The 18,513-nt window shown below is 41.6% G+C and overlaps 2 protein-coding genes across 5 annotated transcripts in view; both read left to right on the top strand.

Annotated features, from left to right (window-relative positions):
- The window catches only part of LOC127987199 (uncharacterized), a 126,405-nt gene that overhangs the window by 33,166 nt on the left and 74,726 nt on the right, over window positions 1-18,513 (top strand). The gene's annotated exons all lie outside the window — the stretch shown is intronic.
- Window positions 675-17,736, top strand: LOC127987208 (carcinoembryonic antigen-related cell adhesion molecule 1). Of its 3 annotated transcripts, none has more exons than XM_052589480.1 (5): window positions 675-834; window positions 15,530-15,865; window positions 15,998-16,336; window positions 16,772-16,890; window positions 17,015-17,185. In XM_052589480.1, the coding sequence occupies exons 2-5, from the start codon at window positions 15,571-15,573 to the stop codon at window positions 17,183-17,185; spliced, it is 924 nt and encodes a 307-aa protein (XP_052445440.1). In that variant the 5' UTR covers window positions 675-834; window positions 15,530-15,570. The 3 variants fall into 3 exon arrangements, with proteins under 3 accessions (XP_052445440.1, XP_052445438.1, XP_052445439.1); XM_052589478.1 differs by lacking the exon at window positions 675-834 and adding an exon at window positions 951-1,732; XM_052589479.1 differs by lacking the exons at window positions 675-834; window positions 17,015-17,185 and adding exons at window positions 984-1,732; window positions 17,559-17,736.

The raw sequence follows: 18,513 nt of genomic DNA, 5'->3' as shown, positions 1-18,513 counted from the left end.
AACCATTAGTTTTTTCTACTAATTAGAAATGGGGTCTTTATAGCTCTGTAAATTGTTATAATGTGGCATATCTAGAAAACGCTGATGTAAAGGGGTTGAGGTATGGGACATACCATTTAAAAACTGACCATTATCATTAATATTGAGATTTTTTTTTTATTATTTAACATGGGGTCTTTATTGTGGCATATCTAGAAAACGCTGATGTAAAGGGGTTTCGTAAAGGGGTTTCATATGAGGTAGGGACGTCCCATATAAAAACTGACCATAATAGGTTTTTTTTTAATATTTTCTTTTTATTTAACATGGGGTCTTTGTAGCCCTCTAAATCGAATAATTTCCTATTTCTCTTTCTTCGAATCCTGGGTAGAAAAGGTAGAAAAATGAATACCACGCATATAAGGATGAGGAGATACCCCTTGACTATGTAAGCGCTTTGAGTGTCTAGAAGAGCGCTATATAAATGTAAAGAATTATTATTAGGGTGACCACCCGTCCCGCGTAGCGCGTGCGCGCACAGCGTTTGAAGCCCAATTCATGCGTCCCACAAATTGACTGTGTCACGCATAATCAATGCTTGCTCAAAAAAAAGTTGGTCGCTCTATATCCTCGAGCCCCAGGCAGCCAAACGAACATTACTTGACAGTTCAGCACGCTACTGTTGCCACACCCACCCCCCAGTTGAACTGCTGACTAGTTATCAACTTTTTCGTTGTTGTCATGACCGCGCACGCACGTGCATACCAGACCCACTGGGAAGGAACTTTTAGATGCATGCTTTCCAATTCGAAAAATGGAGAAAGTGAGGCACCGCCATCAATTAAAAAAGAGAAGGTGTGTTCTGTTGCAAACTGTTTTTTACTTTTTATTTATTTATTATGCGCCTGCCTTTACTAACATGCACGTTCACAATCCTTTCTCCCCCTTCTCGTCCCGTGAACCTCTGAAGTAGTGAGTTTATACTTTTTTTTTCTTTTTTTTTTTTAACTGTTCCTGTGGTGTTGAGCAGCCACAATTCATTTTAATCCTATAATTTTATATTATAATGTATTTAAAGTGAATAAATTGTAATGCAAAATAAATAAAATAGCTAAAGTAAATCGTAAGTGGAAGTGCATCTGTCAATTCTGTCATGAGCATACATCAGCAATTACACATGTTTAGGGGAATAGAGCATTATTAATATACCATGTAAGGTGGTACTGTATGTGCTAGAAATAGGTAAACCACTATCAGTGAGTCTGTCCATGGGGTGGGGGCACCACCGCTCAAGGCAGTGTCCCACATTGTCCCTCAGAAACGTTCCCCTTGTCCCCCCTTGGGCTTATTAGCAGGTGGTCACCCTACACGCATATTATAGTAGAAGTGCAAAAATGAAAGCGAGAAAAGTCCTCTTGTTATTATGTCTCAATCCTGGGCGTCTAAACGAACATTTCAATCTTGGCCTGACCGCGAAGTGTTTTTTTTTTTTTTTTTTTTTGGCCCCGCTTTGGTTCACAACAGATGAGTCATGGCAGTACGCAGTTAGCACGGACTGAAATTCACTCGTTCTTGGCAGTTCTTGGACCGTTGCTTTTCCTTTTAACTACCTGTGAAATTGCGTCGCTATTATATCTGAAGAACCGACCGGTTTATAATTCAGAATCTGCATTCATTTACCGCGGATAATTTTTTTTAAAAATGAGGCTTCTCTGTAATTCGCTTGCAGGGATGTTGTTTTTACTCGACCACGGTAAGCCATTTATTGTAACATAACCCTCTCCCTCTCCCGACTTCTGTGACCGTATTAATCTGTTGTGGGGTCATTCCTGTTACACTACAGTGACTTTATGTCTCAATGATTTGTTTACTCATTCCTGTAAAATGAGTCACATATTTATAAGATATGGTTTAAATTGTATATTTAGGTCTTCTTTATCACTTAAACAGAGATAATAGACATAATAAATACTATTTTGTATTTGAAACACTTTTTTTATTTTTTTTATTGAGATATGCATGCATTTTTATTCTATCCTCAGTGCAAATTAATTTCCACCAAGCAGTGACGCCCCCATAAAATGTTAATAGGGGTGGTCAGATGAGGCCACTGTAAATCTTGGGTTTTGGCCCATCATAATAAAGAGAAAAAAAAAAAATAAGGGTTTGCAATAATGACACAGGATTATATCTCTGTGATTTTAGCGATAACGATAATTAGACAATATTTTGTTATAAGGTTTCTTTCTCCATTCTGTCACGGATGGAGTTTCGGTTCCTTGCCGCTGTCACCTCTGGCTTGCTTAGTTGGGGTCATTTCATCTACAGCTATACCGTTGACTTGATTGCAAATCAATGCACAGACACTATTTAACCTGAACAGAGATGACATCACTGAATGAATGATGAACTGCCTTTAACTATCATTTTGCAATATTGACAGACTGTTTTCCTAATGAATTTTGTTCAGTGCTTTGACGCAATGTATTTTGTTTAAAGCGCTATATAAATAAAGGTGACTTGACTTGAATTGAGTGTGTGATTGTGCTGATATCTTATTTCTATTTTTTATTATTAGGGCCCGAGCACCGAGGTGCGAGGACCCTCTTGTATCTGCTTTGTTTTTTATTAGGGCCCGAGCACCGATGGTGTGAGGACCCTCTTGGAATTGCTCCGTTTATTATTATTATTATTATTATTATTATTATTATTATTATTATTATTATTATTCTTCTTCTCCAAAATGAATCGCATTTTTGAGGGCCTAAACATGCTGGAAAAGTGATGAAACTTTGCACACACCTCAGAACTGGCGAAAATTTACGTCTGATATGGGTTTCAGAAGTGGGTGTGGCAAAATGGCTCAACAGCGCCACCTATACACGTTCAACGGTGTGCGCCTCGAGCTACGTTTCATGTACATGTATGAAAATCGGTATACACATGTAACTCTCCAATACCTACAAAAAAGTCTCTTGGAGCAAAATCCGAAACCCAACAGGAAGTCGGTTATTACTAATATTATGAGCAAATTTTGTGTCATTTTTGTCATTTCCATGCGTTGTATTTTAACGAACTCCTCCTAGAGATTCATTCAGATCAACACCAAATTTGGTATGCCTAATCTGAAGGCCTTTGCGATGTTAAATTGCGAAGCTTTTGAGTTTTCGTTAATGGGCGTGTCCGTGGCGGCCTGGCGAATTTCGATGATTCGCCATGAAACAGGAAGTTGCTATAACTCAGACATACAATGACCAATCTGCCCCAAACTTCACATGTTTGATGAGACTCCTGACCTGAACAGATTGACATGCCCATATTCAGTTATAGTCATAGCGCCACCTATTGGCAACAGGAAGTGACATATTTTACACTGCGATGAACTACTCCAAGAAATTTTATGACATCAATGTATTTTTTGTGGTCAGTCTAATCTAAAGCCCTGTGCGATGTTAAGTTGTGAAGATCTTGAGTTTTCGTTAAAAGGCGTGTCCATGGCGCCGTCACGAAGTTCGATGTCTCGCCATGGGAATAAAAGATGTTATAACTCAGGCATAAAATGTCCGATCTTCCCCAAACTTCACATGTGTGATAAGAGTCCTGGCCTGAACACATCTGAAGGCCAAAATTCCATCAGGTGTGGCAAAATGGCTCGATAGCGCCACCTATACACTTTCAACAGAGTGCGCCTCGAGCTATGTTTCACGTACATGTACAAAAATCGGTATACACATGTAACACACCAATACCTAAAAAAAAGTCTCTTGGTACGAAATCCGAATCCCAACAGGAAGTCGGTTATTTAGAATTTTCTCTGCAATATTGGCATTGTTTTTGCCATTTTCAGGGGTTGTACTTTAACGAACTCCTCCTAGAGATTTATTCAGATCAACACCAAACCTGGTCAGTGTAATCTTAAGCCCTTTGCGATGTTAAATTGCGAAGATCTTTAGATTTAGTTAAAGGGCGTGTCCATGGTGGCCTGACAAATTTCGATGTTTCGCCATGAAAAAGGAAGTTGCTGTAACTCAGACATACAATGTCCAATCTGCCCCAAACTTCACATGTTAGATAAAACTTCTGCCCTTAACAGATCTACATGCCCACATTCAGTTATAGTCATAGCGCCACCTATTGGCAACAGGAAGTGACATGTTTTACGCTGCAACAAACTACTCCTATAATTTTTTTGAGATTAACATATATTTTGTGGTCAGTCTAATCTAAAGGCCTGTGCAATGTTAACTTTTGGAGATCTTGAGTTTTTGTTAAAGGCCGTTTCCATGGCGCCATGACAAAATTTGATGTCTTGCCACAGCAAGAGAAGTTGTTGTAACTCAAGCAAAAAATGTTCAATCTTCCCCAAACTTCACATGTTCGATAAGAGTCCTGGCCTGAACACATCTGAAGGCCAATATTCCATTATAATGATAGCGCCACCTGCTGGCAACGGTAAGATTGGCACATATATGGGATATACTTTGATATATTCCACTTATATTTAGGACATTAAATGCATATTTCTCAACGTTCACCTTTTTACTAAAGCAACACGATGGCGGTGAGCCCGGGTGCGAGGGCCCGTTCATCGCTGCTTGCAGCTTTAATTAGGGCCCGAGCACCGATGGTGTGAGGACCCTCTTGGAATTGCTCCGTTTATTATTATTATTATTATTATTATTATTATTATTATTATTATTATTATTATTATTCTTCTCCAAAATGAATCGCATTTTTGAGGGCCTAAACATGCTCGAAAAGTCATGAAACTTTGCACACACCTCAGAACTGGCGAAAATTTACGTCTGATATGGGTTTCAGAAGTGGGTGTGGCAAAATGGCTCAACAGCGCCACCTATACACGTTCAACGGTGTGCGCCTCGAGCTACGTTTCATGTACATGTATGAAAATCGGTATACACATGTAACTCTCCAATACCTACAAAAAAGTCTCTTGGAGCAAAATCCGAAACCCAACAGGAAGTCGGTTATTACTAATATTATGAGCAAATTTTGTGTCATTTTTGTCATTTCCATGCGTTGTATTTTAACGAACTCCTCCTAGAGATTCATTCAGATCAACACCAAATTTGGTATGCCTAATCTGAAGGCCTTTGCGATGTTAAATTGCGAAGCTTTTGAGTTTTCGTTAATGGGCGTGTCCGTGGTGGCCTGGCGAATTTCGATGATTCGCCATGAAAGAGGAAGTTGCTATAACTCAGACATACAATGACCAATCTGCCCCAAACATCACATGTTTGATGAGACTCCTGACCTGAACAGATTGACATGCCCATATTCAGTTATAGTCATAGCGCCACCTATTGGCAACAGGAAGTGACATATTTTACACTGCGATGAACTACTCCTAGAAATTTTATGACATCAATGTATTTTTTGTGGTCAGTCTAATCTAAAGGCCTGTGCGATGTTAAGTTGTGAAGATCTTGAGTTTTCGTTAAAAGGCGTGTCCATGGCGCTGTCACGAAGTTCGATGTCTCGCCATGGGAATAAAAGATGTTATAACTCAGGCATAAAATGTCCGATCTTCCCCAAACTTCACATGTGTGATAAGAGTCCTGGCCTGAACACATCTGAAGGCCAAAATTCCATCAGGTGTGGCAAAATGGCTCGATAGCGCCACCTATACACTTTCAACAGAGTGCGCCTCGAGCTATGTTTCACGTACATGTACAAAAATCGGTATACACATGTAACACACCAATACCTACAAAAAAGTCTCTTGGTACGAAATCCGAATCTCAACAGGAAGTCGGTTATTTAGAATTTTCTCTGCAAAACTGGCGTTGTTTTTGCCATTTTCAGGGGTTGTACTTTAACGAACTCCTCCTAGAGATTTATTCAGATCAACACCAAACCTGGTCAGTGTAATCTTAAGCCCTTTGCGATGTTAAATTGCGAAGATCTTTAGATTTCGTTAAAGGGCGTGTCCATGGTGGCCTGACAAATTTCGATGTTTCGCCATGAAAAAGGAAGTTGCTGTAACTCAGACATACAATGTCCAATCTGCCCCAAACTTCACATGTTAGATAAAACTTCTGCCCTTAACAGTTTTACATGCCCACATTCAGTTATAGTCATAGCGCCACCTATTGGCAACAGGAAGTGTCATGCTTTACACTGCAAAGAACTACTCCAAGAAATTTTATGACATCAACATTTTATTTTGGTCAGTCTAATCTAAAGGTCTTTGCAATGTTCAATTGTGGATATCTTTAGATTTTGTTAAAGGGTGTGTCCATGGCGCCATGACAAAATTTGATGTCTCGCCAAAGCAAGAGAACTTGTTGTAACTCAGGCTTGAAATTTTCGATATTCCCCAAACTTCACATGTTCGATAAGACTCCTAGCCTGAACACATCTGAAGGCCAATATTCCATTATAATGATAGCGCCACCTATTGGCAACAAGAAAATTGGCACTTATAGGTGACTTTGAGATATTCCACTTATATTAACGATTTGAAATGCATATTTCTCACCTTCACCTTTTTACTAAAGCCATACGATTGCGGTGAGCCCGGGTGCGAGGGCCCGTTCATCGCTGCTTGCAGCTTTAATTATTATTATTCTTCTTCTTCTTCTTCTTCTCCCGAATGAATCGCATTTTTGAGGGCTTTAACATGCTCAAAAAGTCATGAAACTTTGCACACGCGTCAAACCTGGTGAAAATTTTCGTCTGATATAGGATTCAGAAGAGGGTGTGGCAAAATGGCTCGACAGCGCCACCTATACCAAGAAAATCAACAGCCTTCCAGCTATGTTTCACGTACATGCACGAAAATTGGCACACATATGTAACACACCAATACCTACAAAAAAGACTCTTGGAGCGAAATTCTAAACCCAACAGGAAGTCGGTTATTTTTAATATTATGAGCATATTTTGTGTAATTTTGGTCATTTCCATGTGTTGTATTTTAACGAACTCCTCCTAGAGAGTTCTTCAAATCAACACCAAATTTGGTATGCCTAATCTAAAGGCCTTTGCGATGTTAAATTGCGAAGATCCTGACTTTTCGTTGAAGGGCGTGTCCGTGGCGGCCTGGCGAATTTCGATGATTCGCCATGAAAAATGAAGTTGCTATAACTCACACATACAATGACCAATCTGCCCCAAACTTCACATGTTTGATGAGACTCCGAACCTGAACAGATTGACATGCCCATATTCAGTTATAGTCATAGCGCCACCTATTGGCAACAGGAAGTGACATATTTTACGCTGCGACGAACTACTCCTAGAAATTTTATGACATCAATGTCTTTTTTGTGGTCAGTCTAATCTAAAGGCCTGTGCGATGTTCAGTTGTGAAGATCTTGAGTTTTCGTTAAAAGGCTTGTTCATGGCGCCGCGACGAAGTTCGATGTCTCGCCATGCGAATAAAAGATGTTATAACTCAGGCATAAGATGTCCGATCTTCCCCAAACTTCACATGTGTGATAAGAGTCCTGGCCTGAACAGATCTTCAGGCCAATATTCCACCGGGTGTGGCAGAATGGCTCTATAGCGCCACCTATACACTTTCAACGGAGTGCGCCTCGAGCTATGTTTCACGTACATGTACAAAAATTGGTACACACATGTAACACTCCAATACCTACAAAAAAGTCTCTTGGTACGAAATCCGGATCCCAACAGGAAGTCGGTTATTTTGAATTTTCCCTTCAAAATTGCTGTTGTTTTTGCCATTTTCAGGGGTTGTACTTTAACGAACTCCTCCTAGAGATTTATTCAGATCAACACCAAACTTGGTCAGTGTAATCTAAAGCCCTTTGCGATAATAAATTGCGAAGGACTTGAGGTTTCGTTAAAGGGCGGGTCCATGGCGGCCTGACAAATTTCGATGTTTCGCCATGAAAAAGGAAGTTGCTGTAACTCAGACATACAATGTCCAATCTGCCCCAAACTTCACATGTTGGATAAGACTCTTGACCTGAACAGATCTACATGCCAATATTCAGTTATAGTCATAGCGCCACCTATTGGCAACAGGAAGTTACATATTTTACACTGCGACAAACTACTCCTAGAAATTTTATGACATCAGTGTCTTTTTTGTGATCAGTCTAATCTAAAGACCTGTGTGATGTTTAGTTGTGAAGATCTTGAGTTTTTGTTAAAAGGTGTGTCCATGGCGCCGTGATGAAGTTCAATGTCTTGCCATTGGAATAAAAGATGTTATAACTCAGACATAAAATGTCCGATCTTGCCCAAACTTCACTTGTGTGATAAGGGTCCTGGCCTGGACAGATCTGAAGGCCAATATTCCATCGAGTGTGGCAAAATGGCTCAATAGCGCCACCTATACACTTTCAACGGAGTGCGTATACACTTTAAACGGAGTGCGCCTTGAGCTATGTTTCACGTACATGTACAAAAATCGGTACACACATGTAACCCATCAATATCTACGAAAAAGTCTCTTGGTACGAAGTCCGAATCCCAACAGGAAGTCAATTATTTGGAATTTTCTCTGCAAAATTAGTGTTGTTTTGGCCATTTTCAGGGGTTGTACTTTAACGAACTCCTCCTAGATATTTATTCAGATCAACACCAAACTTGGTCAGTGTAATCTAAAGCCTTTTGCGATCTTAAATTGCGAAGATCTTGAGGTTTCGTTAAAGGGCGTGTCCATGGCGGCCTGACAAATTTCATTGTTTCGCCATGAAATAGGATGTTGTTGTAACTCAGGCATAAAATGTCCAATCCTCCCCAAACCTCACATGTTCGATAAAAGTCCTGCCCTGAACACATCTGAAGGCCAATATTCCATTATAATGATAGCGCCACCTGCTGGCAACAGGAAGATTGGCACATATATGGAATAAACATTGATATATTCTACTTATATTTATGAGTTTAAACGCATATTTCTCACCGTTCACCTATTAACTAAAGCCACTCGCTGCCGGTGAGCCCGGGTGCGAGGGCCCGTTCATCGCTGCTTGCAGCTTTAATTCCTTTTTATTTTTTTATTTTTTTTTTACCTTAACGCCATTTTTTTTTTTTTTTTTCTAAAACTGTGCTTCATGTTTTAGGTAAAAAACTTGCATGCGTTGGGACATTGAATACTTTAACCTGCAGTTAAAAATTAATAAATGTTTTGATATTTTAAAAATAAAACATTGAAGACTGATATTTGAAATTATGAAAAAAATGAAATGATTAAAATTATTTAATACAATTAACACAGCATCAATTTTTTTCCATCATAATTATCATCATAATAAAAAAAAAAGTGATTTATAACATCATATATATATATAATTGACACTGCCATCAATTTGTAGCAGTGAATGAAGAGGGATCATATCGGTCACAAGTGCAGTATGGAGTACCTCAAGGCTCAGTACTAGGGCCATTATTCTTCACGCTTTACATGTTACCCTTGGGAGATATCATCAGGAAACATGGTGATAGCTTTAACTGTTATGCTGATGATACTCAGCTCTATATTTCTTTGCTGCCCAGTGAAACATACTAATTGGAAAAACTAACAGAATGCAAAGTCAATAAAAAAAAACTGGATGACGAGTAATTTCTTGCTGCTAAATTCTTAAAAAAAACAAACAGAGGTGTTAATTTTAGAACCTAAAATTATAGGAATTTTACAATTATAGGACCTGCGTTTCCACCGCAGGAACTTTACCCATGAACTAGGGACTTTGGCCTGGTACTAGGTGTTTTTCCAACCGCAGGAACCAGGAACTAAAAGTTCTGTGTAAAAGAAAGTCCCTGCTGGCGAGGTAGTACATTTTCAAAGTTCCGGAACTTTCGTGGGCAGGGCTTGGGCGCTAAACAAGCTGATTGGTTGAGTTCATGCAGCATTGTGATCTCAACCACCATTTATTCAGATCATTCGGATCATCACTCTTATTGTGTCATGAAATGTAAAGTATTTCAGTTGAGAGTGTAGTTGTTTAAAACTCAAATCTGTGGTTTATTTATAAAGACAGTGCCTATTTAAAAATGTTTCTCTCTGATTTTGGAGACGGTGAGCTCCACGCGAACATCGGGGGCTCGGTGATCATTTATCCGCCGAGAGCAGTCCCACCTCGGCTAGTCCTTCCGATATTTGCCGCTGGTGCTGATGTCTCTTTAGTGGTTAAACATAAAATATAATTTGTCCGGCGTAAATCTAACTAGTAATCTTTGGTCTGTATTCAATTTATGTTTAAATGAAAATAAAAAAAGACAAATTGATATAATATTCTTTTTCTTTATAATGGCTGTATATATGCACATTTCCCTAAACTAAGTACATTTCTGCAGCTATAATTATGTTTAAATGAAAACGAGGCAGTGGCATTTGACATCAAAATTTGTTTTATTGTAAATATACAAAAAATTGCAGTAGCCAAGACGAGATGACTGATGTTATCAAATATGCTGCTGTTTGCAGAATTACCGGATTTGTGTCATCACGGACATCACACTCCTGAGACGAATGCGCAAAGTATGAACTACCGAGGATGCAAGTCATAAATCAGCATATTTGTATTGAGAAATGTGCACAGACCTACTTCACCAGACTATTTGCATTATCTTCCCGGTACTTCAGATAGCGGTGGAAACGCAGAAAGCAACAGGTCTGGTGTAAAAAAAGTTCCTGGGGGGAAAAAGTTCCTGGTACAAATGTTCCAGGTGTTTTTGGTGGAATAGCGGCATATGACATGATGGCTGCTCTGTCAATTCTTCGTCATCAGTTAGGAACCTACGTGTGCAATCTCTCCTTAGGAAGCCATGTTTTTAGCATTTGTTTTTTTTTCTAAATTATCTAAATTATGACCTATGATCTCAATGTCAAATGCAGAAATGTTAATCCATGCGTTTATGACCAAAAGGTTAGATTATTGTAATGCTTTATTGGGTGGTTTTTCTGCCACTCCAGTTACCCCAATATGCAGCAGCAAGAGTTCTTACTAGAACCAGGAAGTATGACGATATTAGCCCGGTTCTGTCAACACTGCACTGGCTCCCTATTAAACACTGTATAGATTTTAAAATATTTAAAACACTCTTGCAGTTTAAACCTAGACTAAATACCCATCTCTTTAACCTGTCTCACACATAGCACACTAATACATTTCAAAAGTATTTTTAGGCTGCATTAATTAGGTAAACCGGAAACGGGAACATTTCCCATAACACCCGATGGAGTTGCTACATCATTAGAAGAATGGCATCTACGCTAATGTTAATCTGTTTCTTTCTTATTCCGAGGTCACCGTAGCCACCAGATCCAGTCTGCATCCAGATCAGAGGGTCACTGCAGTCACCCGGATCCAGTACGTATCCAGACCAGATGGTGGATCAGCACCTAGAAAGGACCTCTACATCCCTGAAAGACAGCGGAGACCAGGACAACTGTAGACTCAGATACAGATCCCTTATAAAGACCTTGAACTCCAAACAATTTTATTGTTTAAAATGTGCATTATTTACATGTTGTGAAAACTATCTGTATGTCCCTTACAGGGTGGAATATTAAAATTTCTAGTGTCTGAACAATCTACCCATAATTATAGCTTTGTGAGTGCCCGAGCTTGACCAAAACATGTCACTATTTTGGTAGAATGCAAAAACAAAAACAAAAAAAACAAAAAAAAAAAACATAAAAATCATGTCAAAATGCCAAATGTTAATGCATACCAGGAATGACCCAGCGTCAGATTGAGGTTGAGGCGACAACAGCGCCTGCCAGAGAAACATAAATTGTGTAATGTGTTAATGATAAAAAAGGAACCTAACAGCTGAAATGCAGTTTAGATCAGTTTCAACGGAATTGTAATATAAAAACATAACATGGCATCATAACGTCAGTAAATGTTGATAGACTTTACATAAACGGAGCAAAGCCTAAATATATTATTTAGGCTACATGGGAAAAAATAGGCTTTATATATATATATATATATATATATATATATATATATATATATATATATATATATATATATATATATATATATATATATATATATATATACATGGCACATAAAGGGCTAAAAATATATACCTCTCCTTGAACTGTCACCTTATCGTGGTGGAGAGGTTTGAGTACCCGAATGATCCTGGGAGCTATGTTGTCTGGGGCTATATGCTCCTGGTAGGGTCTCCCAAGGCAAACAGGTCCTTGGTGACGGGCCAGACTAAGAACAGTTCATAAAACCCCTTATGGCAAAATTAAAATCAAGGACCGTGACGTCGCCCGGCATGGCGCAGCCGGGGCCCCACCCTGGAGCCAGGCCCGGGGTTGGGGCTCGTATGCGAGCGCCTGGTGGCCGGGCCTTCCCCCATGAGGTCCGGCCGGGCTTAGCCCGAAGGAGTGACGTGGGGCCGCCCTCCTGTGGGCTCACCACCTGCAGGAGGGAGCGTAAGGGGCCGGTGCATAGAGGATCGGGCGACAGTCGAAGGCGAGACCCCCGACGACCCGATCTCTGGACACGGAATCTGGCTTTAGGGACGTGGAATGTCACCTCGTTGGCGGGGAAGGAGCCTGAGCTTGTGCGGGAGGTCGAGAGGTACCGACTATAGAGATAGTCGGGCTCACCTCAACGCACAGCTTGGGCTCTGGAACCACACTTCTTGAGAGAGGCTGGACTCTCTACCACTCTGGAGTTGCCCATGGTGAGAGGCGGAGGGCTGGAGTGGGTTTGCTAATAGCCCCCCAGCTCAGCCGCCATGTGTTGGAGTTTACCCCGGTGAACGAGAGGGTCGCTTCCCTGCGCCTTCGAGTCGGGGATAGGTCTCTCACTGTCGTTTGTGCCTACGGGCCGAACGGCAGTGCGGACTACCCGGCCTTCTTGGAGTCTCTGGGAGGGGTGCTGGAAAGTGCTCCGACTGGAGACTCCGTCGTTCTACTGGGGGACTTCAACGCTCACGTGGGCAGTGACAGTGACACCTGGAGGGGCGTGATTGGGAGGAACGGCCCCCCTGACCTGAATCCGAGCGGTGTTCTGTTATTGGATTTCTGTGCTAACCACGGTTTGTCCATAACGAACACCATGTTCAAGCATAAGGGTGTCCACCAGTGCACATGGCACCAGGACACCCTTGGCCGGAGGTCGATGATCGACTTTGTGGTCGTGTCATCAGACCTTCGGCCATATGTCTTGGACAATCAGGTGAAGAGAGGGGCGGAGCTGTCAACTGATCACCACCTGGTGGTGAGTTGGATCCGATGGCGGGGGAGGAAGCTGGACAGACTCGGCAGACCCAAACGTACTGTGAGGGTCTGTTGGGAACGTTTGGCCGAGCCCCCTGTCAGAGAGATCTTCAACTCCCACCTCCGGCAGAGCTTCGACCGGATCCCGAGGGAGTCTGGAGATATTGAGTCCGAGTGGACCATGTTCTCCACCTCCATTGTCGCTGCGGCTGCTCGGAGCTGTGGCCGTAAGGTCTCCGGTGCCTGTCGAGGCGGCAATCCCCGAACCCGGTGGTGGACACCGGAAGTAAGGGATGCTGTCAAGCTGTAGAAGGAGTCCTATCGGGCCTGGATGGCTTGTGGGACTCCGGAGGCAGCTGACAGGTACCGGCAGGCCAAGCGGACTGCAGCCCGGGTAGTCGTGGAGGCAAAAACTCGGGCCTGGGAGGAGTTCGGTGAGGCCATGGAGAAGGACTATCGGTTGGCCTCGAAGAGATTCTGGCAAACTGTTCGACGCCTCAGGAGGGGGAAGCAGTGCCCTACCAACACTGTTTACAGTAGAGATGGGCACCTGTTGACCTCAACTGGGGATATCGTCGGGCGGTGGAAGGAATACTTCGAGGATCTTCTCAATCCCACCGACTTGTGTTCCGTTGAGGAAGCAGTGGCTGGGGACTCGGGGGGGCACTCGTCCATCACCCGGGCTGAAGTCATCGAGGTAGTTAAAAAGCTCCTCGGTGGCAAGGCACCGGGGGTGGACGAGATCCGCCCCGAGTACCTAAAGTCTCTGGATGTTGTGGGGCTGTCTTGGCTGGCACGCCTCTGCAACATCGCATGGCGGTTGGGGACAGTACCTCTGGACTGGCAGACCGGGGTGGTGGTCCCTCTTTTCAAGAAGGGGGACCGGAGAGTGTGTTCCAACTATAGGGGGATCACACTTCTCAGCCTCCCTGGAAAAGTCTATGCCAGGGTTCTGGAGAGGAGAATTCGGCCGATAGTGGAACCTCGGATCCAGGAGGAACAGTGTGGTTTTCGTCCCGGTCGTGGAACACTGGACCAGCTCTATACCCTTTCCAGGGTGCTGGAGGGTTCATGGGAGTTTGCCCAACCAGTCCACATGTGTTTTGTGGACTTGGAGAAGGCATTCGACCGTGTTCCTCGCGACATCCTGTGGAGGGTGCTCCGGGAGTATGGGGTCGGCGGCTCCCTATTTAGGGCTGTTCGGTCCCTGTACGACCGGAGCAAGAGCTTGGTTCGCATTGCCGGCAGTAAGTCAGACCTGTTCCCGGTGCATGTTGGACTCCGGCAGGGCTCCCCTTTGTCACCGGTTCTGTTCATAATTTTTATGGACAGAATTTCTAGGCGCAGCCAAGGGCCGGAGAGTGTCCGGTTTGGGGACCATACGATTTCGTCGCTGCTTTTTGCGGATGATGTTGTCGTGTTGGCATCCTCAGACCAGGACCTTCAGTGTGCATTGGGACGGTTTGCAGCCGAGTGTGAATCGGCTGGGATGAGAATCAGCACCTCCAAGTCCGAGGCCATGGTTCTCAGTCGGAAAAGGGTGGATTGCCCACTTCAGGTTGGTGGAGAGTTCCTGCCTCAAGTGGAGGAGTTCAGGTATCTTGGAGTCATGTTCACGAGTGAGGGAAGGATGGAACGTGAGATTGACAGACGGATCGTGCAGCTTCTGTAGTAATGCGGTCGCTGTACCGGTCTGTCGTGGTGAAGAAGGAGCTGAGCTGTAAGGCAAAGCTCTCGATTTACCGGTCAATCTACGTTCCTACTCTCACCTATGGTCATGAGCTGTGGGTCATGACCGAAAGGACAAGATCCCGGATACAGGCGGCCGAAATGAGCTTTCTCCGTCGGGTGGCTGGGCGCTCCCTTAGAGATAGGGTGAGAAGCTCGGTCACTCGGGAGGAGCTCAGAGTAGAGCCGTTGCTCCTCCACATCGAGAGGAGCCAGCTGAGGTGGCTCGGGCATCTATTTCGGATGCCTCCTGGACGCCTTCCCAGGGAGGTGTTCCAGGCACGTCTCACCGGGAGGAGGCCCCGGGGAAGACCTAGGACACGCTGGAGGGACTATGTCTCCCGGCTGGCCTGGGAACGCCTCGGGGTCCCCCCGGAAGAGCTGGAGGAAGTGGCTAGGGAGAGGGAAGTCTGGGCGTCTCTGCTTAGGCTGTTGCCCCCGCGACCCGGCCCCGGATAAGCGGAAGATGATGGATGGATGGATGGATGGATATATACATGGCACATAAATATAGAAAACATTTTTATGAATCTAGTAATGTTTCTCCACTCAAAATCTTCATGATATAGATATAGACAATATAGAATATTGTAGCAGTGTTGTATTGTTTATATATTCTTTTTTCTTCAGTTGCATCTGGTGTTGGATCAGATAAACTGTCGGTGTCAGTGATGGAGGGAGATTCAGTCATTTTTCACACTGGTGTTGACACAAACCAACAAGAAGATATTAAATGGTATTTCAGTGACACTCGCATCGCTCAGATCAGTGGAGATCTCAGTTTTATCTGTACAGATGTTCAGTGTAATGAAGGGACTGAGAGATTCAGAGACAGACTGAAGCTGGATCATCAGACTGGATCTCTGACCATCATGAACATCACAAACACTGACTCTGGAGAATATAAACTGAAGATCATCGGTATCACCAGCAGCATTGAAAAAGCCTTCAATGTTAATGTCAAAAGTGAGTTATTAATATATTTAATATATGTGTATGTATATCAAGTCAGGAAAGGGCTTGTTGCTTATTTCATCTTCACAGTTCATTCATGTGGAGTTTTTTATTAATTCCAGCAGCTGTTGGTTTGTGTTTCAGGTGTTCCTGCTGCTGAACGAGATGAAGTGAAGACAAACGAGGGAGAATCTGTCACTTTAGATTCTGGTGAAAGAAGAAAACCAAATGATGTGTTGACATGGTTTTTTAATGACACTCTCATCGCTCGAATTACTGGTGATCCCAATAAAACCTGTACAGATGTTCAGTGTAAAGATGATGAAGAGAGATTCAGAGACAGACTGAAACTGGATCATCAGACTGGATCTCTGACCATCATGAACATCACAAACACAGACTCTGGAGAATATAAACTGAAGATCAGTAGCAGCAGCAGTTTAAGTATCACCAGAGAGAAGAGAATCAGTGTTAATGTCATTGGTGAGTGTATAATTCAGTCATTCAATGCTGTTTCTTTGAGGAAAAAAATAAAATAAATGGATCGCTTGTGGATGAGTGTCCTGCTCCACAGTGAAAGGAGAGTTTAATAATGAGAGGGCACGCATTTATGCAACACTTTATTAAAAAAGGAAGAGCCACTCCTTCCATGCATCATGCATCTTTACTTTATTTCTTTGTCATTGCACATGCGCAGTTCTTTCAGTTTCCTGGTTCAAACTGATTGAGTGTTTACATGCACTCTCAATCGTATTGGAAGGGAATAACCAACCCCTTCAATCTGATCTAAATTTCATTCTGATCGATAAAGGGGTTTACACAAAGGCTTTTCAGTCAGATTGAGCCATCAATCCGATAACAAATGGATTATTTGGTTGCATGTGAACGTAGCCAACTCTCTGTCTTTATCGGTTTCAGACTCAGGGTTATCTTCAGCTGCTGTAGCAGGAATAGTTGTTGTTCTGCTTGCAGCCGCAGCTCTGATTGCTGGTTTGATTTACTGTCGCCCAATGAGATCTAGAAGAGCACCACAGCATGTAAGTATTTCATACAGCTGATGATGTGGGAAGATAATGGTTCTTTTAATTATGTTCTTATTGTAGGGTGTAACATAAATGTACACTATGAAAACTTTATTGTTCTTTATTTTTATTGCCACAGAAGCAAATATTCACCAATGATGTACTGCCATGGTCACAACTCCCAAATAAAGTAAATAGAAATAAAAAATGGCAATACAACAATTCTAGCATTAAAAACTCAGATGTGGTGCAAAAATACTTCAGATTTTCAAATGTGTATTGTTGTAAATCACAAAAGATGACAGCTTGACGCATTTGTAGACACGGTTTTAAATATTTGTGTGTGTGTGTGTGTGTGTGTGTGTGTGTGTGTGACTGAAACATCAGTTACTTGTACCATTTATTTTTAAAAAAAATCATCAGGAGAATATCGTTAGATAATAAAGACATTGTTTTGAGGGACACAGGACATCCTTAAATCTGTCTGAGGCTGAAGCTGCCTAAAAAAACTATGTAACATCATTTATAATTTTGATACTTTCATTTAAAGGGACAGTAAAGAGAATTTTACACTGAAATCAGAGTAATTGTGTCATGAGTCCTGGATGTTTGTTGATGTACAGTAGTAAAGCCTTCTAGTGTTTAACTGAAAGTTCCCCAGCAGCTGTTGGTTTGTGTTTCAGGTGGCCCTGCTCAGTGGCGTTCACAGACATCCCGAGGTGCAGGGGCAAAATGGCATTACGAGAGCACAATCACAGACCGGTGACAGGGGTTTGGAGTCTGTATAGGTTTGCTCCCCCTCGGCTATAGTGGTGGGCAATATGATACAAATATAACAAATCATGATACATATATATATATATATATATATATATATATATATATATATATATATATATATATATATATATATATGTATCATGATTTTATCACAATTCTTTGTCATGTTGGTTTTTCTATTTTGCAAGCTTTTTGAGCATCCCAGCCAAAACTAATTTCCCTATTATATAGCCTTTTAAGGTAACAAAATATGAAAAGGTATGGCGGATATTTAGTCCAAAGTGCATCAGTAAATATATAAATCTTTGTATAAATGTTTTCTTTGTTATTAAAAAAGGAGAACAAAGATACACATTACAAACGCAAATATTCTACACATATAATAAAGTGTTTTATTTTCAGGTACAATAGGCATATTTAGCAGGAGCATTAAAAAAAAAAATATTAACAAATATAAGAATAAAACAGTATGTACATTGATATATATATATATATATATATATATATATATATATATATATATATATATATATATATATATATATATATATATACATTGATTGTTAAAGCAACTGTATTAAAGTTTTGCAGTCAAGATTATTGAGTGTTTTTTCTCTGTGTGTTTGGAGTTTTACATTAAACATTGTTATTATTATTGTTATTATTATTATTAATGTTAAAGGAATCATTCTGATTCTGATAATTCACCCAAAAATTCAAATAGTGTTTTGTTTTTTATACCTCGTGTACTCACTCAAAAGTTGTTTTACACCTGAATGAGTTTTTTCTTCTGCTAAACATAAACTCTATTTTGAAGAAGATGGAAACCAAACAGTTGCTGGTTCACAGTGACTTCAA

Source organism: Carassius gibelio, chromosome B22, assembly GCF_023724105.1.
Source record: "Carassius gibelio isolate Cgi1373 ecotype wild population from Czech Republic chromosome B22, carGib1.2-hapl.c, whole genome shotgun sequence".
NCBI lineage: Eukaryota > Metazoa > Chordata > Actinopteri > Cypriniformes > Cyprinidae > Carassius > Carassius gibelio.
The sequence above is the reverse complement of the archived record's forward strand: the minus strand, read 5'-3'. Positions and strand labels throughout refer to the sequence as shown.

Coding starts and splice junctions, on each gene's coding strand:
- LOC127987208 (XM_052589478.1), top strand. CDS start 1,681: ATGAGGCTTCTCTGTAATTCGCTTGCAGGGATGTTGTTTTTACTCGAC. Junction 15,866..15,997: donor CTTCAATGTTAATGTCAAAA/GTGAGTTATTAA, acceptor TTTGTGTTTCAG/GTGTTCCTGCTGCTGAACGA. Junction 16,891..17,014: donor CTAGAAGAGCACCACAGCAT/GTAAGTATTTCA, acceptor TTATTGCCACAG/AAGCAAATATTCACCAATGA.